The 25,503-nt window shown below is 39.3% G+C and overlaps 1 protein-coding gene across 1 annotated transcript in view; it reads left to right on the top strand.

Moving 5' to 3' along the window:
- The window catches only part of inpp4b (inositol polyphosphate-4-phosphatase type II B), a 105,042-nt gene extending 81,597 nt beyond the window's left edge, over positions 1 to 23,445 (top strand). The window contains exons 12-23 of the mRNA XM_070913925.1: positions 2,066 to 2,173; positions 2,230 to 2,255; positions 2,326 to 2,395; positions 3,196 to 3,334; positions 7,306 to 7,478; positions 7,833 to 7,956; positions 8,620 to 8,746; positions 12,373 to 12,513; positions 12,880 to 12,977; positions 13,384 to 13,496; positions 14,341 to 14,495; positions 21,460 to 23,445. Coding sequence (XP_070770026.1) covers positions 2,066 to 2,173; positions 2,230 to 2,255; positions 2,326 to 2,395; positions 3,196 to 3,334; positions 7,306 to 7,478; positions 7,833 to 7,956; positions 8,620 to 8,746; positions 12,373 to 12,513; positions 12,880 to 12,977; positions 13,384 to 13,496; positions 14,341 to 14,495; positions 21,460 to 21,592 — 1,407 coding nt within the window. The 3' untranslated portion in view covers positions 21,593 to 23,445. The remainder of the gene's footprint in view (positions 1 to 2,065; positions 2,174 to 2,229; positions 2,256 to 2,325; positions 2,396 to 3,195; positions 3,335 to 7,305; positions 7,479 to 7,832; positions 7,957 to 8,619; positions 8,747 to 12,372; positions 12,514 to 12,879; positions 12,978 to 13,383; positions 13,497 to 14,340; positions 14,496 to 21,459) is intronic.
- The last annotated feature ends 2,058 nt before the right edge of the window (positions 23,446 to 25,503 follow it).

Raw genomic sequence — 25,503 nt, 5'->3', positions numbered from 1 at the left:
GTATTCCAGCAGATACGCTTGTTCTCAGGCAATTACACACGTAGTCTTATCCACAGATTTCCACTCTCACATCATGGACTTACAGTAATGGAACTCATTTGGATTCATGCAAGGCAATTAAAATGGATCTGAATTAAATACAATGGTGTTTTCAGTGTAGTCATAATTTGCTTCCTCTGCTCAAACATTCATCAAATGGGCCATTTCAACAATCCTTAAACTTTTTTAAATCAAGAGCAGTTAAACCAGGCTCAGATGGAACAGTGTGTTGTTTTCTTCGTGGCTGAAGTGACTGAAGTAATCAGTAAAGTAATTTAGTTCACTTTTAGTGACTTTTAGTAACACAATTTAGTAACTAATTACTGTTTTTCAGTAGCTAGCACAACACTGCTGGAGACTAAAAGCACCAATATCAGCTCAGCCGGGATTACTTCCTAGTTACTGTTAAAGCTTACTGAAAGACAGTGAAAGCCACAGAAATGTCATTATGTGATTACATGAATAGTTAGTTACTGAGCTATTGATCCTATAAACAGTACTTCTGTAGGCCTAGTTTTGTACTGAAGTGAGCGTTACAGTTTGAACCTACTACAGTCAGAATCAGCATTGTACTTCACAGCGTTACAGGATGAATGGTGTGGCTCTCACTCACTGACTGTACGTATACTACGATCGCTTAGCTTAGAAAAAAGTGGACAAACATACTCAGTGATTACGAATCTTTGAGCTGAGCTGAACTGAACAAACGTTTGATCTGCAAAGTGAATCGTAATTTCCACCTCTACATGATGGAACCTCTCGGTCGATTCTCCCAGAATGTCTTGACGTCCCTGATTGGCTCAAGAAACGCGGGCAGAAGGATGATTGGTCAAATATGATGATGTCAGAAATCCACCCACAGAAGAATACATGCTAAATGTGAGAGAAAAGATAATTGTTTTTGAACTTTCAAAGCTTCACTTTGTTGCAGACCTTCAGCAGCACAATGATGATGATTGATAGTGATTACCATCATGGAGGTCACAACCCACCAAAGGGCTACAAGATCAACTTGAGGTGTCAAGATATGATTTTATCAGAGAATTAAAAAAGATTCTACTACACAACATTTATTCATACAGACATTTATGCCCTTTTCTTAAGTTATACTGGATGAGTATTCAACTGACACTATCAGAGAAGTGAAAATCCTTTGAATACTCCTTTGTTAAACTGCTGACAGTTCATTTACACATGCAGCCTGTTAAAAGGGGTCACAAGTCGACTTTGCTTCATTTTAAGGGGTTACAAGCCAAAAAAATTCAGAATCACTTCCTTGTGACATCCACATAAAGCGTCTCTCGTACGTGGGACAGAACTGGGCTTCTTTGCCACAGTGATCTACTTCTTTGTCGACTAAGCCGTCCCCTCAACTTCTGGCAGTCTCAACAAGCTCACTATTCAGTCCACATCAGGGAGGTAGGAACAGGAAAAGCGTGTGTGTGTGACAAATATATGTATATAATGACCTCGCAGGTTTCTTTTCATGGAGGTTCGTGTTTTGTTCGACTTCATTTTGCTGTGGTAATAAAATTGCTTATTGCACTGCTAACTCAATTACTCTTGAGAGCCCTTATCATTTTTTACGCAGTTGTGGCAGCGAGCGCGAGGCTCCTTGGTAGCGGGATCATCATCAACTTACAGTAGCTGGTGAATTTGAGATCAAAGGAGGTATGCTCCTCGGAGAAGCAGGCTGGAGGAGGAGTAATTGAATTGTTTGTTGTTTGTTGCTGTTTTTGTTGCTCACCGGCTGTGCTGCAGTAATGGAGAGCAGCTACTTTATGGTGAAGGAGAGTCTTCATTTTCCTTGTTTCTTTTTACTTCCACTGTAAATAGTTACCTGCTTCCAATCTCACTTCCACCTGTATTTTGTTTCACCCACTCACCCCGCCAATGTGACAATCTCTCTCTATCTATCTCTCTCACTTACTCTGTCTCTTTTGCTTTTTCAGCGCTTACATTTTCATTTGTTTTGCTGCACCACAATAACTTTTTTCCCATCTTTCTTTCTTCCTCTGTGCTACAGACAGAACAATTTGTTCACACACTTAAGGATGAATTGGTCAAGAGTGCACTGCTAGCGCTGCACGTAGCGCGGCCCGGGTACGTTTCCAAGAACCAGAAGCAAACCCCGGTGCAGGGAGGCCAACATCAAGGCCACGTCCACCAGGGCAGTGAGCAGAATCAGAGTCCAGTCCAGGGACTTCCAGGCCACAGTCCAGCTACGTCGGTCACTGAGAGCACAGCGGTGTGTAATAATGTGGAAGGATCCCAAACCACGACTAGAGGAGAAGGTGGGCCTTTGAAGCACCAAGACTCCATACCGCACCATAAAGAGTACGACGAGGAGGAATGGGTGAGTGTGACAACTTTATTCATTAAGTCATTAAGAAATCTTTCAAAGCTCTGACTGATGGTTTTATTTAAGGACAATATGACGAGCGGTTATTTTTAATGCTGGTCCTCACAGTAGAGCACACATGGGGAGATAAACTATTACTATATTAGAGATCATTTTTATGGCAAACCATTTCAATTACTAGCAAAATTAGATTGTATACCAAACATCACTTTTAATGAGAGGTTTACTATTTTGTGGTATCCTTGTCACTGAATCTAAGCCATGCTGCTTCTTTTCATTGAAGTGTGTATGGCTGTTGGTTTGTCTGCTTCTGCCACACTGACAGCAGGAGTTTGTCATGATTTCTGCACACCAATGCCTAATTATTTCTTAAAATATTCCTCACCGTTAAAACATGTTCAAACCATATTTTTGAAGCAACAAAGAGATATTCACACACACTTGGTCATATTTGTACACACACACACACAAAAGTGAAAGCATGTATTCGTCCGCCAACAGTTGGAGCTCAGGAAAAGAGAGAGAAAGCTGGAATCGCTTTGAGAGTAATCTCAGAATATCCAGACAGCAATTCTCTTTTGACCTTTTGGACACGAAGCCCGTTTAAAGGGAAACACCTTTCTGCTTTGTTTTTTAGACATAAGGGAATTATGTTTTATGGTTTTAGCTGCTTCAGCAGTTACAGTTTTTGCTACACATTTTGGTTTCCCTCCATTTCACTATCTCAAACAGAAAGAGAGAGATCTGATCAGTGAGGCTGATCTGACTGCTGATTGTGTATTCGGCTCTTTTAGGACAGGGTGTGGGCTAACGTGGCCAAATGTCTCAACTGTGTAATCGCCATGGTGGATAAACTCCAGGAAGAAGACAACAACAAGCAGGAACCAGTCCCTGAGCAGCAGCTAGCTGATGTCATCACCTCACACAACCCCGGTAAATAACTGTTGCTGTGAAGCATAATCATGTAATCATCTCTAGTAAATATGGGTACGTTTATGCTGTAAATGGATGTGATTTTTCGCATTGGCGGGTAAGTGACCATCACTGTGAAACCTGTTCTATTATTAGTCCTCTCCAGCCATTGGGCAAAAACATTAGTCACCTGTCTTGAAGGTTGTATTTTACTGTAATGGACATCCATCCATCCCCCCACTTTCCAAACCACTTTTCCTGTATTTAATTGATTATTTATACTAGGCTAGTAAGTCAGTTCCTTAAATAGTTATTGTTGTTTAAATTTGAATTTGCAATCTTAATTTATATAAACATGGTTATCTGGTTCTGTTTTCTTTTGTTGTCATTATAGTTGGTCAATTTCAGAATCAGAACCCAAAGCCAACCTGCTGATGATGAATCAAATATACTGTACCTACCTCAGAGAGTAATCCAAACACCTCTCTGGAGTTCACATCTAGAATATGCAGAGCAAAATATACTTCAACAGCACCAACAGGTGGCACAACAGAGTGCTTTTTTTCTGCATGATCGGTCCCCAAATTGGTATTAAGTGTCTTCATATGTGGTAATTAAAGCTATTTGTCTATAAGTCAAAACCACATAAATACAAAACTTAAAGAATAGAGTAAATAAATGTGATTCATTATTGATTCCTGTTTATTGAAAACTTCCCATTTTAAAGTTTTTTTTCTCTTCAGTTAAACAGATTCTAGGCAACAGCATGTGTAGCATAATGCAGAATCTAACTTTAACTTATCCATCATCATCATTGGCAACATATGTGATAATATTGTATCGTGACTTACCTGAGATTTTCCACTCTCTGTTCCCATCACAAAACAGCTAATTTTAGCTTAAGAGCTTTTTGGCCAAACAATGATATTAATAAACTAAATCAAAGTGTATCCTCAGTCTCAATTGAAAGTGAGTGAGATAAGACCCTGGTCCAACTCAGACACTCCCTGTTGTTTAAGCATTAGCAAAAGAAAAACCTTAAATTGTTGCCAGAGAATTGGATGAAAGCAATATTTGATATGCAGTTCACTGTTGACCGCAAGCTGCCCAGTCTTCCCTTACGTCCAATGAAATCCTGCCTCAAGCTTGTGTCCAAACAAGTGCCCAGCCTGTTACAACTGCCAACTGGCACACAGAGCAGCAGCATTAGTCTGACCAGGCAATAAGGAGAGGCTGTGTGTGTGTGTGTGTGTGTGTGTGTGTGTGTGTGTGTGTGTGTGTGTGTGTGTGTGTGTGTGTGTCATCTGTGCAAGCGTTGGTGCATTTGTATCATTTTGTGCCTGTGTATGTCTGTCTGTCCAAGTGAGCTGGCAGGTAAGAGGTCTGAAAGATAAGCTCAACCCCCCAAGCACCTTTATTAAGACGCTGAACAGGCTCAGAGCAAGTGGTCATCTGCTTGTCTAAATACAAACACGGACGTAATAATGAGAGAGGCTTTATCTCCTAGCGGAGACCAGTGAAGGCCTGGCTTTTGATGACAAGGCGTTGTGGGGGTTTGGATGTTTGGACAGGTGGGCTGGCGAAGAGATGACAGCTGGAGTTCTGTTTCCTCCTTCTTCTGTGCAGAGGCGGTATTTGCAGAATGAGATAAGACATGATTTCTCTGACAAGGCAAGGGCAAGGCTGATGTGCTATACATTCTTGGTCGTATCAAACTGTGTGTGTGTGTGTGTGTGTGTGTGTGTGTGTGTGTGTGTGTGTGTGTGTGTGTGTGTGTGTGTGTGTGCGTGTCTACACTGATCCCCATTCCACCCCAAGAACTTTTCAATATGTCGAAGCTGAACAAGCTGCATAGTGGGAAAACTCATTTTGGACATTACCTAACCAACACTGCCCCCTGTTGGCCAGAGAGGAAATAATCAGAAACTTTTGGATAGAGGAAATGCATACTGTTTTAGACACCATGACATCACTCTATAGCTGTGTCCCAATTCCTACATACTGTTTCCAAGCAGGTTTTTAGTGTGTAGTGTGACAAAAGCAAGTATACCCAAAGAAGTCAGCGTGTTCTGAATCTGTTTCATCTTTTCATGTGCTGTTGACAATACTGTCTCACAGTGGAATACACAAAGGAAATATAGGAACTAATCACAGCTGTAAAAGTTAATAAATCTTAGATAAATATCAAATCTGTGTAATACGACAATTAGTATATAGTGCATAGTGTATACCTATGATTACCAAGTAGAGGTACTTGTGCAGTTGTCAGGACGTACATGGAAAGCTCAACTAATTAGCTCATCCTAACTACTTGTGATTTGATATAAGTGTGAAACGGTACAAATACGATGTGATTCTGATCTTTAATAATTTACACAAACTGCCTGAGTTATATATCAACACCCTACCAGCACAAGCAGCGCTCAGTTTGGCATTTTCCTGACCTTGAAATCAGCTTTGCCCTTTGTGGTATTTCGATGCCCAGAGCAGTGCGCATGGTGCACAGGTGTGAGGTCCATTCAAATGAGGCAGTGCAAAGCGAGTTGCTGGTATTTTGGTTGACGTTGGCTTTTAGACATTGTGACAGTAGACGTCTCAGAACCACGCTGCCAAAGTGGTGACTTTGACAAGAAGAGCAAACGAAACATTTGAGGCAAATGTTCAGCTATAACAGAATAATGCTTAAAATGTAAAGAAACTATTGAAAGTCAAAACTCTCCAACCAGTAGATGCGTTGAAAGCAGCATAAAGAATAACTTTTAATGTGGTTAAAGCAGGAACGTCATTAAAGCTGTCTGCATTCATCTGTAAATGAAAGGGTGATTCTTACAGTATCTGTCGTCCACAGCTGTGTAATACTTCGTGAAAAGCTTCTCCCTCAGTTCATTAAATCTCTGCAGCCGTCAGATATGTTGATAAATCTGCAGCCTCTGATTTGAGAAGCACTGCCACAGAGCGCAGTGCACGGCTGTTCACTGTGTTTCCCTTGAATAAATTACATGCAAACGACACCAGGCTGCTACAAAACAACCACACACACCTCTACACACCTCTACGTTGGTTATAGCTAATAGTTACGATATTTTGTGTGTTAATATGGGAGACGTCAGATTACCGGGGCTCATTAATTCTGTGTATCATTGCCTCCTTTACAACTTTTTTTTTTTTTTTTAACAAACATGGTGTTTGATGTTTTGCAAATGCTGGTGTGTCACATCAATTATGCTATGACGTGATCATTTAGGACGTAATGTAGTGTAGAATTATGACTGGAATAGTGTCGGATTGATGCGATCATACAAACTGCTTCAAAGTATTGTTGATTATATATAATATTTATAGTATTTATTGTTAATTATTTCTTTCTTTCTTTCTTTCTTTCATCAACGGACTAATTAACTGTTAAAAAAAACCCACATCTGCTTTTGGTGCTGTGTGTTCACGTCGTGCCACTATCCAGACAACAATATGATTTCCTGGAGGAGTGTGGAGCCATTGCTGTCATACTTCACTGATTGGCACAGCTGTTTCAGAGCTAAGAGACCAGTGATGAGGCTGTTTGAGAGTGTATTTATACTTGACTATCACCACACCCTCCGATCTATATTTCTACTTCACCCAGCCCTTTACGCAAAATATATTTAAATAGGGTCCAAGGTGTTGCCCTTCAGAAAACAACAGTACCAGTACCGTAAGATACCAACGTGGTATCATGCATTGGCCAATCATTTGCCATTATTTTCCTTACAATAAAAGAAATACTGAGGCCATGTAGGCTTTATAATTATAATTAATAATTAAATTGTTGTTTGCATTTTTTCTTTGACGTAATTCCTCCCCATGTTAAAGAAAACATGAATGGTGGAACCGGTTTCACCTCACAGATAAACTGTGTGTCTGTTTCTGGCTGAGCACACAAGCGTCAAGACATATTTTAATCTACAACCACATCATAACTTTCATCTTTGTCCCCATCCCGTCTTTCTCCGCAGGCGACTGGAGGGAGCAGCTGCGTCCTCTGGTGACCAGGTTAAAGGAGTGTGTGATGGAGGTGGTGGAGAAGGCTAAAAGAGCCATGACCTTTGTGCTCCTGCAGGAGGCAGCCTGCAGCATTCCACAGGGCTTCCTCCTCCAACAGAGGCGAGACGTGGTCTTCAGTCAGGCAGTAGGTGACCACACTGAGATGATAAACAAGTCTTTAGAAGGCCTCAGTAATTTTCTTATCTAGTTTAAGAAGATCTGTAAAACACTCCTGGTAAATGTTAGCTTGTATATGCCCTGTGTTCACAAAACCAATCACAGATTTGCTAATATTTAACTTTGCAAATGCAAATGTCAAAGAAATACTTTGACAGCAGGAAGCAGTTTGTTATTTAATTGTCTGTCCTTTCTGGTCCAAAGTGCAACGCGCTTACTATTGCACCTTACATGCATACAGTTTGTGGCTACTCAGCTGTTTGTGCCAAAGACAGCTTACAGGAGATATGGCGCACATGTGTGTGTTTGTTTTTTTTAAAAGCTGGCAGCCTTAGCCTGTGGTTTCGTCATGAGGCTGTATGCAGGAATGCAGGACAAAGGCTTCCTGAGGCAGCTTCACCTGGTTGGCCTGGTGGCCCAGTTTGAGAGCCTGCTCAGCACCTACAGTGAGTATATCTGTAAGAGTAAAATCAATACTGGCAACCTCAAAACCTCCACTGAACGCATCTGTTGACTTTTATTCACTTTCTAGAAAGGAAAAAACCTAATAGGGGGGTTTGGATTAGGTGAGCCCGGCTGATGTGATGAGTTATTGTGAGGCTGTAACAAATCACAACATGTAGTAAGGTGATGAGTCACGGCAGTGTTTTTTTGGCATTATGCCTTTATTACAGGCACTTTCATCCCTTTATGTTTTATACAGCATGTTCCCGGTGAAGGTTGACCTCAGTGTTTTGGATGGATGTTTGCCAGATCAATACAGAGAAAGACTAGAGACTGAATTTAGGGGAAGCCCTCGTAAGATATGACTATATATCATAGTTACCTGCACCACCGTGATGCAGCTCTCAAAGAAGTGAAATGGATTGGTCAGTAAAAAAAACATAGCTGTAGGACAGCTAATGCCTTAACCCATTTTTATGATCCATGTTTCCATCAAAATAAATCCTCTGCAGTGTAAAACCTGGGCAGCTTCTGAATTATATTCATCATCCAGTTAACCCTGAGACATTTTAAAATTTGAACTGAACCCGTTTTGAGTAAGTAAAAAGACACGTGACGAGTGAGAATTAAATCACGACTAATCTTGTTTTGTCAAACTTTTTAAGGTGAAGAGATTGGGATGCTGGAGGACATGGAGGTTGGAATCTCAGACCTGCAGAGAGTCGTGTTCCAGATTACAGAGGCCAAGACCGATGACCTCAGTGACCTTCAGCCTTTAGTGTGTGGCCGACGGTGAGACATTATCTCCTTCTCTGTTCAGTCTGTCTCTTTATGTGATAATGGTATATCCTAGAAACAAAGCTATTGCGTACCACAAGCTGTTGTAGTAATAGCATACTAGCAGTTCAGTATATTATAAGTCAGTTCATTAAAAATACTTATTTTCATTTCAAGATGTGAGAGTAACACTTTATTTTACGGGCAGTGGTTAATTCATGAAATTTAAACACGGGATGGTGGCCTGTGCAGGTGATCGAGACTAAACTTTTCCTCGAATTATGTAACTGTAGCAGCTGAGCGGGGTGCGGTCAGTGCAGATTAATTTCCTCAGTCACATTACCTGCTCCACTCCCAGGTTACACCAAACATCTATAGTAAAAACTAAATCTTTAGTCATGTTTCCCCTAAAATGTTTTGTTACAGAGGTGGCTTGGTCTGGGGGTGTATTTTAAGGAGCACAGACGCTACTGAATGATCATAGGGATACTACAGACAGCTAAGCCGAGAGCTAAAATATAGTATAGAATAGATTCTAACTTGCACAAACCTCAGTCAGATAAAGGGCCAATGAGTCAGGCATACTAGACTAATATCAAGCGTTTTCGGACTGGAGGACTTTTTTATAGTTCCACAAACAGTGAGAGGACTCCGCCGCGTCGTTCTTATTGGGAACAATTGTAGTTCTTAGAACTCAGGAACCTTGAGTGACGTAAGTGTAGGGTGATTTGTCTAGATTTAAGCGTTCCTATTTGCGAAGAATAGCCCTTGAAGGTATGTAGTTCTTGGAGGAGCGACCCAGTGGGCAGTTCCTCTCAGGGAGTCCCTAGACCTGTTTGGTCCGAAAATGTCTATATTCAGCTAAACAACCCCTCTGCCCCTACACTCTCTCTGCTACTAGGGGATGGAGAAGAGGGATGGCAGGTTAACAAGGGGGATGCATTTTGTTCATTTTGCTAACAAGGGGGATGGCATCCCTCCTCAAATCGCCTACTGTTTATGGGTCCTATAATTTCTTTCCTATTATATTTCTTAGAAAGGGCCTGACATGTCACTGCAGTTTCTTAGAAAGCTTGAGGGAAAAGAACCATGTCATTTGGTACTAATTATAGGGAGTGGGGACGGTGTTCATTTAGTACACTTTCAGTTAATTCCAAGTCACTGGTAGTATAACCTTGTACAAAGTCAAATTCCATTTGGAAACACAACCCACACTTTCTTACTGTAAAAAAGAAAAAGAAAAACCCTGTTTGTGAACATATGAATATATATAAATCTTACGGGATGAAGGTCTGAGGACTGAAACTTTTTAAAAAAGTGAGTTCAAGTGATCAGCAGTGTGGCAGTTTTTTGGTATTCCCTCAATCAGAGTTTTTAATCTGACGCATCTGTCAGTAAGTCTTTCTGGTGTGCAAGACCTTTGTAGTAACTGTTACCAGCTGGTTCTCAAGTACTCAGTTAGTACAGAACATTGTCTCTTTGAGGCTAGTAGAAATAGTTTAAAATGTAGTTATAAATTGCTGGATGAGTGTTAATATGTTTAGTGATGCATCAAGCAGCATGCAACACTGAATAACACCACAGTCTCAGAGCAGAAGGTTGGGTTTCAGTCCAACTGGGACTAACTAACTAATTACTGCTGGACGGAGGTGCAGCCATTTCGTCTTTCACAAGAATCTGTTCATTGTGCCGACATCTGACACCTCCTCTTCCATGTTTGGACTCTTCCACAGACAGAAACCCCATTTATTATTTCAACAGCCTAGTGTTTTCACAACAAGAAGGTTCCAGATCAAATATTAATCACACGATGAGAATCCAGAGGTGTTAAAAACAATAGATGCTGCTGGAGCGTGGAGTGTTTCTGGGGACTGAGCCTCACTGATTACTGTACAAAACACACAACTTTATTCACTGATTTTGGTGGAAATCAATCATTTTATGGATAAAATGATCTCTGGTTTTCCCTCTGATGTCCTCCGGCTTCTCTGCCTCAACTCTCGGTAATTTATGGAGTTTCCTGATGGACAGAAAGCTTTAAAAAGTAACTGCTAACTGCTGCTAACTGTAACTGCCGTTAGCTCAGTTAGCTCTGGGCAGGGAAGTGTTGGTGTTTACACCGCCAGCACAGGAGCCTTGGACCGCCAAGAGGAGAAGGGTTTTCAGGCCTGGGCTCTGAGAGTCAGCCTACGACCTACTACCTACCTACTTTCCTTCACAACAGAAAAGGCACTTTCTGTGAGACATACTGAATAACCTGAGTAGTAGTAAAGAGTAATCCTGAGCAGAGCAGCCGAATAAATCAGACAGACTGAGCAGGTGGATGAGCGCGTCCCTCGCTGTCACTGCTGTGGCCTGAGCAGATGACCATATGGGGAAATCTGTGTCCTGTCTTACGTAAGGCAGAAACGGAGACGGAAACAGAGCGTTCTGAGCAGTTTGAACCCTGAGCTTTTGGCTCACAGGGATTACTTTTAAATACGTTTTCCTCATTATTTGGCAACTTTGGCAACGGTTAATATGAATATCCAACATTGTAACACTATGTATATGACAGAAAATAAGGAAAAGCATAATAGGTCCTCCTTAAGCACTCATATGACTTTATAGAGACATTAGAGTATATGAGCAATAATACACAATTATTTATAGTGTGTCATATTCAGTATATTGATAAGCAAAGATAAAATTAGTAAAAATAGTTCCTATCAGTAGTTACTGTAAAAGCACTGGATGTGATAGACTAATCTACTAGGACAAATGTATTTGTGTTATTTTTATCAACATTCAGCCTGTGAATCAAACTCCAGACCACAGGGCAGGGATTTGTATATTGTCTTGTTGTAGAGTATTTATTATCCACTCTCTGACCATAATTATTATAGGTATATGTGATTTACCAGGCGCTTGGGAGGCAAAGCCCTACAACATTGGGTGTGTTTGTTTGTTCATAAAAATGATAGCAAAGCTTGGTGCTGAGGGGCATTATGGTATGAGCTCTTTGGGCCAAACAAACCTCAAATTACTTGCAAAATGAAAAAGTACTGTGTCATAGTACGCCAAGCAGTACTGTGCAGCCGGTTTTGGATCTTGGTGAACTTTAATCCACATCTGGAGAAAATCATTTGTTCTGGGATTCTCTTAGTCACAACAGTGCTGCCATACACAGCATGAATCACAGTCATGAATGAGTAGCTCTGACTTTTGAATCTTGGTGAATTTTAGTGCACATGTGGATGAAATCATCTCTTCTGGGACTCTCTTAGTCACAACAGTGCTGCCATACACAGCATGAATCACAGTCATGAATACCCCCCCCCCCCCCCTTCCTAAGGTCAAGCCAGTTTATTTGAGCTGGTTACTGCGCATTATGCCAAGTGTGATAAGATGATACACTCCTCTTGCCCCACCCCCCTCCATGTCAATCTGTAAGGCTATCTGTCTCACACACTTACACTCTCTTTCTCTCATGCATACACACCATCAGTTTTACAGCTTGTTCAGGCCTGTCTTTTTGAATTTTACAACTTCCCAAACATATCAAATTCTACAGCATTTCAAAACATATTGAATTTCTGTTTCATCATTTCATCATCTCTTTTACCTTCCATTTCTTTCTTTTTTTCTCTCCCTACTTTCAGAGACCACTTCACTGTAGAAGTGCCATTACCACGACTGGTTTTCCAGACCTTGCCAGAGGAGATCAAGGAGGGCAAGCCTTTACGAGTATTCCCGGTGCTGTTTAACGTGGGCATCAATGAACAGCAAACTATAGCAGAGAGGTACAGCAGACACTCTTAGTTCACTCTGAAGAATCTGTTGCACTTAAGGACAAGCACTCCTCCTGTGAACATGTCAGTCAAGACCAAGGCCGGTGTGGTCTTAAACTAATCAGTAACACACAAAAAAATAGAGTTGTGCGTGGCTTATTCTTTATTCTTCATTCTTCAAAGTGCATCTATATCCAGAAATTAAATTAAAATAATAACTTAAAATACTCACTTTCCCTCATAGGCAAAGAAGTGTTCAACATGTAACTATATTGCATTTGTTTGTTTTTCAGCTGAATGCAGCATTCACTGCTCTGCATTTTAGTTTTACTGATGCTCCACCATAATTGCTCTCGTTCTCTCTGTCATCCTCTCAAGGTTTGGAGATATCTCTCTACAAGAAAGAATAAACCAGAAGAACTTTGAGATGTTAGAAGCCTACTACAAATCATTAACAGAAAAGGTGCCGTTAGAATGTAAGTGCACAACACTTTTATACTCTTTATCTTTGTAAATCTTTGAAAAATACTGGGACTTGTGTTCTAGGTCCCACTGCTGCAGAAAACTCTTGTGTGCAGCTACAAAGATGTGGGGAAAACAGTATTTGTAAATAATTGTTCAAATTTGTTTCAATGTGTGTTAAGTATTTTATGGAGTTTACCACATCAGGACAATTTGTACTTTATCAGTTAGAAAGTGAGTCTTGGATTTTAATCATCAACATGTGAATTGTTTTCCTTTTTACATTACATTACATTTTCGTCCAATAACACACATTAGTCCAACAGAACCTGCATTCAGCCCTGAGTGACAGTCTGTCCTCAAACAAAACAACAAACACAACCACTTACTGGCAATGTCTTTTGTGTTTTCTATGAACAGGTCTACCGTGTTTTCAGACACAGACTGACATAAAGGAATTACTTGAAACCCTGGGCCAGAATGTAGTCACAAAGAAGAGAAAGAATGTGGAGATACTATGGATTGCTGGAACGGTGAGCAGTGTTGTTATTTTAACTTTCTGTCCTTGTCAAGGAAGACAGTTTTCTGTAAATCTGTAGCTCTGTAAACATGTACATGTAGTCTAGTATGAAGTTTTTGACATATTGACATTTCATGGGCTTTAATGGGAGCACTGAGCTGAACAAAAAGTAACTGCCTGAGCATGATGGATTTTCTTCGGAAGACGATACTTTATAGACACTGACCTTACACCTGATATTCAGTATCTGTCAATTGTTGAACATGTCCTTACAGTGCTTGAAGTCACTGCAAGAATCTGTTAAAACAAGACGAGTCTTTACTGATGCTAAGCTGGAATAATGTTCACTAATATGCACTATGTTTAGTGTGTTTCCATGTTAACATTTCACAGTACAGCTGAGGCTGATGGGAATGTCATTAGTTTTATATGTGTTTGGTCATAAGCTGAAGAATTGGACATATAAAAATGTTGACCTGATGACGGAGCTCGAGGAAAAGTTAGAGGATGACCAAAGTGACAGATCAACCGTCATTGGCATCCGTATTTTCATGCCGCTATCGTAGATAAAAAGGCATCATAGAGGATCTTTGGACCTTAGATGATACTCACAATTGCACTGTATGTCAAGTTATGTTGGGAAACATGTATAATTGAAGGTATCAGTGTTATTTGAGTAATCTATGTAAAATGTATAATTTCATGTTAATGTGTAGTTTATCAATTTTACTTGTAAATGTAAAACAAGGCAAAGTCTTCTTACACGATGAGTCACCTTTACTGACAAGAAAGGAACAGTTTGCATTAATGTTGAATGTGAACACAAGCGTGTGTTTTTTTCCTCCACTTCCCTCCAGATCTGCCGAAGGTTAAATGGCATCAGGTTTACCAGCTGTAAAAGTGCCAAAGATCGGACATCCATGTCTGTCACATTAGAGCAGTGTGCCCTCCTACGTGATGAACACCAGCTCAGCAAGGATTTCTTCATCCGCGCTCTGGACTGTATGCGGAGGTAAGACAGTGATAAAAGATGGTATAAAACAATCATGGGTGCAAGTTATTGTTCCAACCAATCCAAAACATGATGCATTTAAAAGGTCAGCCTTCCAAATAACATAAAGACATAGTTTTCTTCTTTATTAAGTAGTATGTAGTAGTGCAGATAGTTTTTGTTTTATTTGCTCAGATAAAATCCCCCCCACCCACCTTTCTACAAAAGAAATAGAAAGAAATCTACATCCTATAAAAGTGATGACAATGAGATCTATGGATTATCCAGAACGTTGTTTCTAGAAAGACACAATGTTGAGTTTGTCAAATTGATTTATTTTTTAGTGCTTTGAGGAGCACAAATAAATAATATTAGGCTGTCAGCAGTTTTCAGCTGGGATATCTCACAATCTCAGTTTATGAAACCGAAAATATCAGCATGGCTAGATACTACTAGAGGCAACCAATACAGCTAAAGGTTCAGCAGTTGCCTTTTGTAATAATTTAATAGACTTGTAATTACAAGTCTGGTTAAAATAATAACCTGCACCCACAACACATGATATGTGAGAAAAAGCTGACACCATCCATCATACACATCGAAGACATTTTCTCTGCACCTTCTCCTCCCAGCTTATCACTGTTAGATGTGCCAGTATAAACATCATTGTGTGTTCCCGCCATCCATCACCACCTTCCCTCACACATTCAAAGGTAGTCGTGCATATTCCCATCAGTGCTGCAGGGACACTGCTGTCTTTAATGTTTGCGTCTGCCGGCAGGGTAAACATCTACATCTGCATCTGTCTAAATCTGATAACTTTGAATTCAAGAAGAGGAACATTTAAGGCAGTTGGTAAAGTGCATATCTGAAATGCCTGTGGTAATGACCTGTACAGGCCAGCTGATGGCAGTTGTGTTAGATGAATAAGAGGACAGGAAGTTAAATGACCAAAGACACACATAACAACTCAGTCGCTCAACATATTCTACAACTAATCAGGGTCAAATTAGACTTGGTAATTTAATAAACTAACCTCAAATCATACTTAAAGTTACATAATAACCTGTTTTTATAAAGTTAGGCAACAAGTTAATACATACAACTGATGTGATGGACATTCGTTGATGTGAACTAAAACACCTGACGACTTCACACAAACCACACTCGCTGTAGGTTGGCTTCTTCAAACACAAAGCCAAGAAATACAATAATCCCCAAAAAAGCTTAACGGACAAGCAAAATGGTTACAGTCAATACACTCGATAAATAAGTGTTCACCCAGCCAAATGTTTGATACGTAAATAACAATACAACCTTGGTCAAGTGTGGTTAAAAAAACACCATAATAAATGCATTTATTGCATTCTTTACAGTAGGTTTTCTGTTTAAAATGCTATTTGAAACTACTGAATGTTGTGACAGGTTTGTCACATCTTCTCATATACAGTAATATGCATAATTGATTTGTAGAATACTGCAGTTCCATTGATGCATTGATATAACCTTAAAAACAAAAGACCCCAAACACTTTCCGTGTCAGAAAGTGGTGTTCCCAACAGATTATAATTATATACATAATACATTATAATATATACATTTTTTTCTTTGACAGTCATGGGCAATTTATCCTTGTAATTGCATTATTTGCCAAGACAATTACAGCTGGCAAGCGTGAAACTAGCCCTGGGCCTATGTGTAAACCTTAAGTAGACTGTAGTGAGGCTATTATTACACCAAAATGTTCCTCTGATTTAATGTGCGGCAGATTATTATTATCACTTCCTGATGTCTGGAAATTTTGAACCTATGCCATACAGCTCCCGTAGGGGGTTGAAACAACAGTGCAACAGTAGTTCACTGTCTTACTGCAGGTGCTTGTTTGAATACCTTCAGTAATAAGTTATACTTCTAAGATGACTGCGTTTGCATCCATTGCGTTTGTTCCGAAAATGAGTGCTTTGGGTTTTCTCCTCTTGTTGATTTCACATTCAGATGTAGTAAAAAGGTAAGCTTGATGGTGGGAGATCAGTCATGAAGGTCTAGAGTAAAAGAATAAAAAGAAGCTGCGTTTCGGCTGTGAAAGTACACTCCAATAATCTGCAGGGATATCCTGCAAGCATAATGATGTGATCCTCTTTGACCATCTGCGTTGTTTCCCCTCTGACACCAGCACACTCATTGAGAACAGTGACTATTTTAAAATCTTATTAAAGTCTTAAAACCCTGTAAACAGCTCTATTTTGTTCTAAATTAACTCAAGCTCAAGTTAATCTCTATACGTAGAAGATCGATTAGCCTTTAAGAAGAAGAATTTATCTTTAATTTAGTGTTGAACTGAGGTGAAGTGGGAGAGGATAATTAGAGGAAGCTAATAAGTGCTAGCTAAAAGCAGTATCTTGATAGTCAGTTGTATTTCGCTCCATCATTTTTATGTTTTGGCTGGATGCAATTTGTGTGTGTGTTTACTGAAATTAGTTTGGATTTAGATGCAGGCATTACTGTGTTTATCTGTATGGTCAAGAGCTGGTTAAAAAAAACACTAACATCAGTACATTTATCATGATTGTTACATTTTGCATCTATAACATGTACAGCAGCTTCAGCAGGTATTTAAGGTAACTGAGCTTGTTGTTGTCAAAAAAAAGCTGAGAACTTTTATCTCCTATTTGTCAATTACTTGACTTGACAGAGTTTGTTTGTAGTTTGTTTTGAATGAAAATAAGGAAGGTGATAAGACAGGCTGGACCGGTTGACTTGTTATACTGTAGCTACGTTTGTTCGCGCAACCACACACACACACAAACACCCGACAATTTCATTTCTATGACTAAACCAAAACCTCAGGCATGTGCGTGTCTTTCTTTTCCTACTTTCATTATCAACACAGGCTAAAGATCCTACGAATTGTCATGTCAACAATGAAAAGGAAGCAGTCTCACTCTTTGATAATGATGTTTTCGGTACTGCTGACAGTGAGCCAAGGCTGTCAAAAACAAAGAAATGAAGTGCTATCCAAAAAGGAAATCAATACTGTAAAGCAAACTTTAAAAAAAAAAAAAATGCTAAACCACAACTATAAATTATTCTTCCCCTCCAGACGTCAATGAATTCATATCAGCTGGATCAGATGCAATGAAAACACATTCTACTTCTATTATTAACTTTGCATCAAACTGCATGACTTCTCTCTCCATCCTCTGCCAACCAAGTCATTTCATTATGGCTCATGGTACAGCTTTTCGTGAGCCTGTTTCTCACATTTCTGCTCCGTCCATCACCGCCTGTTTGTCTGTGGCTGTGGCTTTCTAAGGCAAAGTCCGTACTAATGGCTCTGTGTCTAAGTGGGCCTTCTGGTACCAGCCTGTATGGGCTTTCAAGTGATCAATTGGTGCTAGAAGCCCCACTTAGACTGCATCTAGACTGTACTAACACCACAGTGTTTTGATCTATCTCTGTTCGTTCTGTTTCACTCTGATGGGTGCCCCTGCAGTCGGCTGACCCAGGGAGACATTGGGCAGTGGGAGGACCCTGAGGCTGGCGCAGTGACAGAGAACAAACCAGCGTCACGACACTTTTACCCCATTGCCCTGCTGCTCGTTAGCTCCCACTTACTGGTTGTGTGGCTCATTTTAAGTCTTGTTTTTCTGCTTGCAAAATATCAATAAATTGCTGACAATGCCATCTCTACTCGCTCCTTTTTTTCTGTGTTTGCTGGTTATTCCTTTATGAGGGGTGGAAGCGTGATTTGATTTGCTCTCTCGTATAAGGGTAATTAGCGCAAGTGGTTTAATATCGACCTAAAGCTTGTAGGGTGCTAATCCCTGAGCATGAGTAGAGGATTGGGGAAAACTGATTTCAGTCAGATGGTATTAAGTAAACAACTGGCTTGGTATTAAGTAAACAACAATTAAACGTTTACTCTTCTCTGATTTACCAGGAATCTTTTCTGAAAAACTCTACATTAGACAAGAACAAACTTTCCTAAGAAAGTTCCTGAAGTTCACACTAACTGTGAACCAAATGCATACACAATACACATAAAACACAGCAAATACATCACATTACAGTGTTCTCAGTGGGTCTAAAACAGCTAATGTATTGTCAGCTGAGGAGGAGAGAGACACTTTTGGCATTTTGCGTATTTACACTTGTATTGTAGACCTTGAGAGCTTTCCCCCCATACTGCTATTCTCTCCCTGTCTTTCTTTCATTCTTGTTTCTGTCTCTAACTCTTAACTCGAACTCAATCACAATCACAACAACAATATTACTAATGTTTATTTCATTATGGTGTGCTCTGTGTATCTGTGTGAGTACGGCTCTTTGAGAATCCTGTCCTTGTCCTGATACTCAAGTAATCTGCTTTCATGTCACCACATGTACAGTAAAAGTCATACATAGAACACTGCGTAGCTCATGCTCTGATCCTGAAAACACAATGAAGATACTTGGCTCAGCAGGATGCCGAGGCTCGCAAAAATGTTACTTCTTTTACTTTCGGTTTTGGCCAATTTATTAAATCTCTATGCATAGTTGGTATAAATGGCCAAAACAAACTAACTTTGAGTGAACTGGCCAATTCATGAACTCTTGGAAGCACACAGAAGTTATGTACTGATCGAGTTAAAAAAAAACACACAGTCCATCAAACTTCAGTGGTATCCCAGAATTCAAATGGTCCCACTTCTCACTACTTTACACTGTGCTCTTTTCCAGGCTGTTTTAATGCTTTAACACGGTGTTATGATTGAGTATGGACCTACGGCACAAATCTGTGAAGCTTGTAATGTTTATTATTTCTTGATAATGTGTGACAGATGAGTTGAGTTCATGTTTGAGGTGTTTTTAGGTCATAGTTGTGGTAGAGGTGGGGTTGTAACCTTCAATGTCGAAAAAGAAGGGACACCTTTGGAGACACGAAGAGGGGGGTCTATGAGATTTTGAGTATCAGACACTTAATTTCCTGCATTCTGGTGAATTTAATGCACCAACTTGTGCTTTTTATGCATCAATTCCAAAGTTCTCTGCTACTCTCAATATGAATGTAAAGGAAATGAGAGTAAAGCACAGTTCAAGCATCAATTATATTAAGGATTAAAACATCAGATTATAGACATGGGAAAAATGTTTGGTCTGTCTGACGGAGGCATCCACTGTCGGTCTACATAACCAGGGATTCAGTACTTCTCCGCTGTGTCGTGAAACTTGGTTTTATTATTTCTCATGTCATTCCAAGCATGTGAAACCGCAGTGTTTGCATTAGAGTAGGCTGTGCACGAAAATATGGGACAAATCGTGCCTCAAGTATCAGGATAAGGACAAATCGTGTCCCGTATTGATTCAGTTAGGGACAATGCATTTTATATTTTAATACAGCACCATCCCGTATTACACAGGACGGGTGGCAACCCAAGGTCGGGATGTTGTATTGGATTTAATTTTGGATTGTATTTTTTAGGTAAGTATTAGGACAGCAGTTTTTCATTGTTTTGGCTCCAGAGCACTGGATTTCACCACACTGTTCATCTAATGTGGATGAACACCTTCAAATTGAAATCAAACCAAAACAGAACTGTCATAAAACAAGCTTGAAGCACTTACCATCCTGGAGGGCAACACTCGTCCCTGGCCTGTCACGTGTCTAGAAATCTAACCCTCTGGCTCTTCCCCCACACCACATTATGCTTTAAAAACTGAAACATAATCTTTGATATATGACTGAAGCATTAGCAGACACGTGTTAATACAGTCTCAAGGCACTCTGGGGTACTAAAACCTGAATAAATGAGCCAGGTCCCAGCTGAAAGGTAGTTTTTGGGATTGACATTGAAGGTTTGTCATGTGATTACAAAGTGCTCTAACTTTAAATCAAAAGGAGAACATTTTTAAATATAAAATGATCTGATGCTCTTCCTCTCACACAGTTCTCTGAAGCACTGGAACGTGTTAAAAGAAGTATTTTGGCTAATCAAGAAGTCTGCTGTCCCGGTGAAGGAAGAACATATTCTTAGTGCAAAGTGCTTGGGGAAATAGGATTAGAGAATAGGTCAGTCTTTACCCCCGGCATTGCCAGGTGCTAATCATACATTGACTCTTGTATATTAACTAAAGGAGGCAGTTTCTGAGAAATTGCGGTGTGAATCCTGGATGTCGAAAATTGCTGGCTTAACTTTGTATGAAGAAGCAGCTGAAGAAGTATTACGAATTGGAAAAACAGATTATTTCTGCATTGTGTTATTGCTACTTTTACTTAAGTAAACCACCACTGATGAAACTTATTATTATCCCCTGTATATAGCAAGCAAATAGTTTTAGAGGTATAGCATTTTGTACCATAAACCATACCAAGCATTTGAGAAAACAATCTCACCACAAGGCCCAACAACTGAACCACTACTAAGTGGCCTGTGAAGTTCTTTTTTTCCAAGCTCAAGAATGAACCTTGAACCGCAGCATACCAAACAAAGCTTGAGTAGAATCAAACAAAATAGTTTGACACTTGAATCACACCAAGCAAAAGTGAAATACAGTCACAAAGAGTTTAGAAGAAGTTGTGAGAGGCAACAGCGGCTGTCTCACAAGATCTCTGCACAGATGTGATATCATTCACGGCTGATCCACAGTCAGTTTCCTATAATACAAAAGTTATCCTACACCAGGCAACACTGCATTTGTGTCAGACATAACTGTAAGCCGCTTTATTATGTGTCTTGTTTATACTACACCAGCTAGGCAGCCATGAAATGTGTCTTGTGATCACCCTCACATTTCAAATGTGTCACGCATGTATTTATTTATTTTTTTCATACTAAACAACTCAATAATACACAATAAGAACACAAATTAGTATTTTATGAAGTCATCTTTTAAAGGCTTGTGTCCATTATTACAAATATGATTTAAAAACTCATTCATGTTTACTTTTTTGTTGTCCTTTCTTTTCCTCCCTCATTCCTCTTCACCCTCTTTGTTTGATGACCAGAGAAGGATGTCGAATTGAGAACGTTCAAAAGAATATTAGAAGCAGGAAATATGCCTTCAACATGTTGCAGCTGATGGCCTTTCCCAAGTGCTACCGACCACCTGAGGGGACTTACGGCAAAGTTGACTCTTGAGGACGTAAGCCATGTACTTTAAAACAAGTCATTGTGTGTTACCCAAGTAGTAAATACAAAAGCTTAAACACAAAAGTGAAAATGTTTTATTGTTCATAAGCACAAAACCTTTCTGGGCGCCATATATCGCTGTTTTAGTTTGTGGTTGCTCTGTTTTGTGGGTTCATTGACTCCCAAGCTGGATTTGCCAAACACGTGTTACTTGTAAAATTAATGCACTTTGCATTTTTGCCTTGGTTATTTTTCTTGGCCTAAGCAGTGATAAACAGTACAACTGCCTATCATTGTCTGTAGATAACCTCTGTGTGAGGCTGTACAGTATGTTAATGATCTTTTTTAAGACCTCAAGCAGTTCAATCTTCGTGTGTGTTCATAAAGAATTTCCCTCTCGCAGGAATTACTTTTTTCAAAAAAGATTTCTAATGCAATAGCCAGTTAGTGCTAGTTAGTTAACATAGCGTTATCTTGCTAGCTTACTATTAGATGAGTCCCATACAGCTACTTCAGCTAACGTTTTTTGGGTAAAACATACTAAAAATAACTTCATGAGCACGTTGAATATTGTTGTAATGTTATAACATTACCGTACGCATTAGCTTGGTGGCTGCCATGAGCTACTTATCATGATAGCACATTGTAGTAAGCTAGATCGATACTGAAATATCATATCAATAAATTAGGTGTTGCAAAATGGCACGCAATTAATGAAAATATTATGCTGTGTGGCAGAAAAAACGCTGTATCATTCTCTCTCTGACGTATCATTTGGTGTTTTCCCGGAAGTTATAGCAATGGGGTTAAGGGGATATGACGCCATTGACAGGTGACCCAATGAAACGCACCGTTATCTTGATTAAAAATATGGAATTCTCTGGGTTTGAACATTGTTGGAAACATTTGGGATAATGTAAGTACACCACTCAACAAAATATATAACATAGGTCTAGTCATTTTAATGCAGAAGTGTTACATATTCTTTCTTCTAGTCTTTAACTCAAAGGTCCACTTTCTAGCTTTCTCTAAACTATTTAAGATAAGTTAAAAGCTTAAGAAAAATACGAGTTGAGGCTATTTGTTTTTCAAATAAACTGTTCCAAGGTCATGGAATTCCATGCTACAGTGATTTTTGTGGTATAAATTCTCCACAATGAATTGGAAACAAACTGTTTATGGCCTCATTCCATGTTTGGATGCGCGGAGCTTTATTGGATGAAAGTGCAACATTCAAAACTTGTGTCCTGCTCCTCAGAGGTTAATCCATTTCTACAGTTCCTCAGAAATGCATTTCTACATTTTTTAGTATCACATCCACGTCCAAACTTTGCCTATATTGTTTTTGACTGTTGCACACATATCATACCAGTACACATATAACATACCAGTATTTCAAAGCGGACGTTGAATCTGGTTTCCTTTTGATAACTCATTCTGCTCTCTTAATGGTTGCATTTGAGCTTTTTCAATAATATTTTTATATCTCAAGGTACAGGCCAGTGAAAACCACATGAAGTACAGGTGGAAGTTGGAATAGGATGACCAATATTGGACCATAATTTCTGAATGCTATATAACAAATTCCATTATTTATTTTTGTATTCTAAAAATTTTATATTCTAAGGGTTGATACCTTGGACTTTAATGCATGTTTAAAATGTACTTGTTGTGTTATACATTGGACAATTGTCTATTTAAAATTAAATAAAAGAATGGTTTGATGTGGATATTTGTGATCGTATATGTATATGTGTAATGTTTTGCATACTGTTCAATTCAATTTCACAGGTGTGCGTTTAATTGAACAAGTAAGTAAACTACTACAGTTAAACGAGTCATAATTTAATCCATGTGTTGCATTAAGAACATATGTTGTGGGTCAAAACAACTTCAACAATTTAGTTTATTGAATTAAAAACCCTATAACAATATACTTAACTGAATACTCGTCTTAAAAGGTGGCTCTGAAAGGTTTGTTGCTTGCTCCTTCATGGTGAACAGCAGCTGTATTAGGCTTCAATTCACAGCAGTAACATTAGATTTCAATGGCGATTCAAGGTCACGGCAAAAAAACGCATCAAAACGTTCAGAAAAACCTCAACACACCTGTGAGCTCAGTATGTTCAAATAATCTTCACTCAACCAATAAATCACTAACTACACCACTTCTGCCAGAGCTTCAGAGCTATGAGGGGGTTATAATACTACAAGGAAGTTAAGTGTATTTAGCTATGAGGTGAATAAACACACTCTGACAGAAGAGAGAGAGATAATGCTGCAGGGGTGGTTTTGAAGTTTCAATTAATTTAAAGTGAATGCCTTATCCACTAATTGTTTCCCATGTTTGTTAGATAATTCTCTTATTCAGGGATTTGATGGCTTGTGTTAAAGATTACCACATCACAGGTAAGTGTTTTTTTCTGTATTTTATATATGTGGTGCTGTTTTTCCTTGAATCTTTTACCTTTCAGCTGATTCTGAGGATTCTCTGGAGCTCTGGATTGATAACTGCTTTGCCAAATTCCTCTTCCAGTCATTTGTACAAGTTGCTAACTTTTCATCCACGTTGGCCAGGTATAATCTTCAAGAAACTGCCAAACTTGAGACTCGAGGCAAACCCAAGACCAGAGGTTATGTCAATAAAATACATTTAAAAATAACCAAACCTGAACCAAAGCCTTTCGTAACAAATCAGCCTGAACCCGAGCCGAAACACGATACTTTCGGCAGCAGAACTTAACAGCTCAAATGCTGATTTTCTGTCATGGATTCAAATTTGTTCCAAGTAACACCATCAATGGATTTCCAGGATCCTCATCACCTTCATTACAGCAAATTGTTGCCGCATTCAATTTCAGTCTAATGTGACAGAAAATGCCTCCCTTTAAATTAAAGGAAAAATTCAACACAACCTCAATCATTATCAGCATTGCCCTATGACTCTGAAACATCTACATCACTGTTATATATCAATAAAAGAGAATGCTTCTGACCCGGTCAATCTCGAGGAGTTCTTTGTTGAACAAATCAACATGAACAGAGGAAATTAAACATTGACATTAAACAGAGCCGTTTTTTATTAATGAATACGCTTTTGTGGTTTTTCTATTACAAGAAATAGCCTTTGTAAAGCACATTGTCTCCACGAAAATAGCAGGCTTTTTTGGCAGATTCCTTATATTTCAACTGAAGTCTGGTGCTTCTCACAGATGTTGACTTTCCACAAGGCAATTTCTGTAGTGTCAAACCTCACATCCTGAAGTTGCTTTCAAGCTATTCTGCTAAAAGGCAGTTGGTAATGGAAACCAGAAACCAAAAAACAAGAAATAGCAATGTGCCAACAAAGGCAGTGAAGAAGAAGACTGCTAGCAAACAAACATGGATGTAACGAATGCACAATTTTACATATTTTTTAAAAATGATCTTTACAAGTGTTTGTTAGACTTCAAGGACACACAGACCAGCCATGTTCAGACCAACTTTAGCCCTGCGTGGAAAAACGCACAAACCTAATTATTTTGAATGAGGCCAGTTCGTTGACATTTTAGGGTGCAAACGCAGGGGACTTCAATACAAAAAAAAAAACACAGGCTTACCGGTCGGCGGTGCGAAAGATACCGCTAATGCCATCGTGGTAACTTTCCAGATTTGTAAAATGCTTTGGTGTCTTATAAGCCTTCAAAGTCACAGATCTCTAAACTGTCCTTTCTGCATCACATTTAATGTCTCAGCAGTATCTGACGCAACGTGCCCCTCCCAACGCAACCACTTTAACACAGGGCTGTTTTCAGTCTGATTGCCCACTAACACATAAAAACCTTTTGACAAACACTTGAGAGTGGTATACTAAGATAAAAGACAGATAAAATAAATAAAATGAAAGATTACATACAGTTGGGATATATTATTTACTGGAG

This window comes from Enoplosus armatus, chromosome 2, assembly GCF_043641665.1.
Source record: "Enoplosus armatus isolate fEnoArm2 chromosome 2, fEnoArm2.hap1, whole genome shotgun sequence".
Taxonomy (NCBI): Eukaryota; Metazoa; Chordata; class Actinopteri; order Centrarchiformes; family Enoplosidae; genus Enoplosus; species Enoplosus armatus.
Note: the sequence above shows the minus strand (reverse complement) of the source record. Positions and strands in the feature narration are given on the sequence as shown.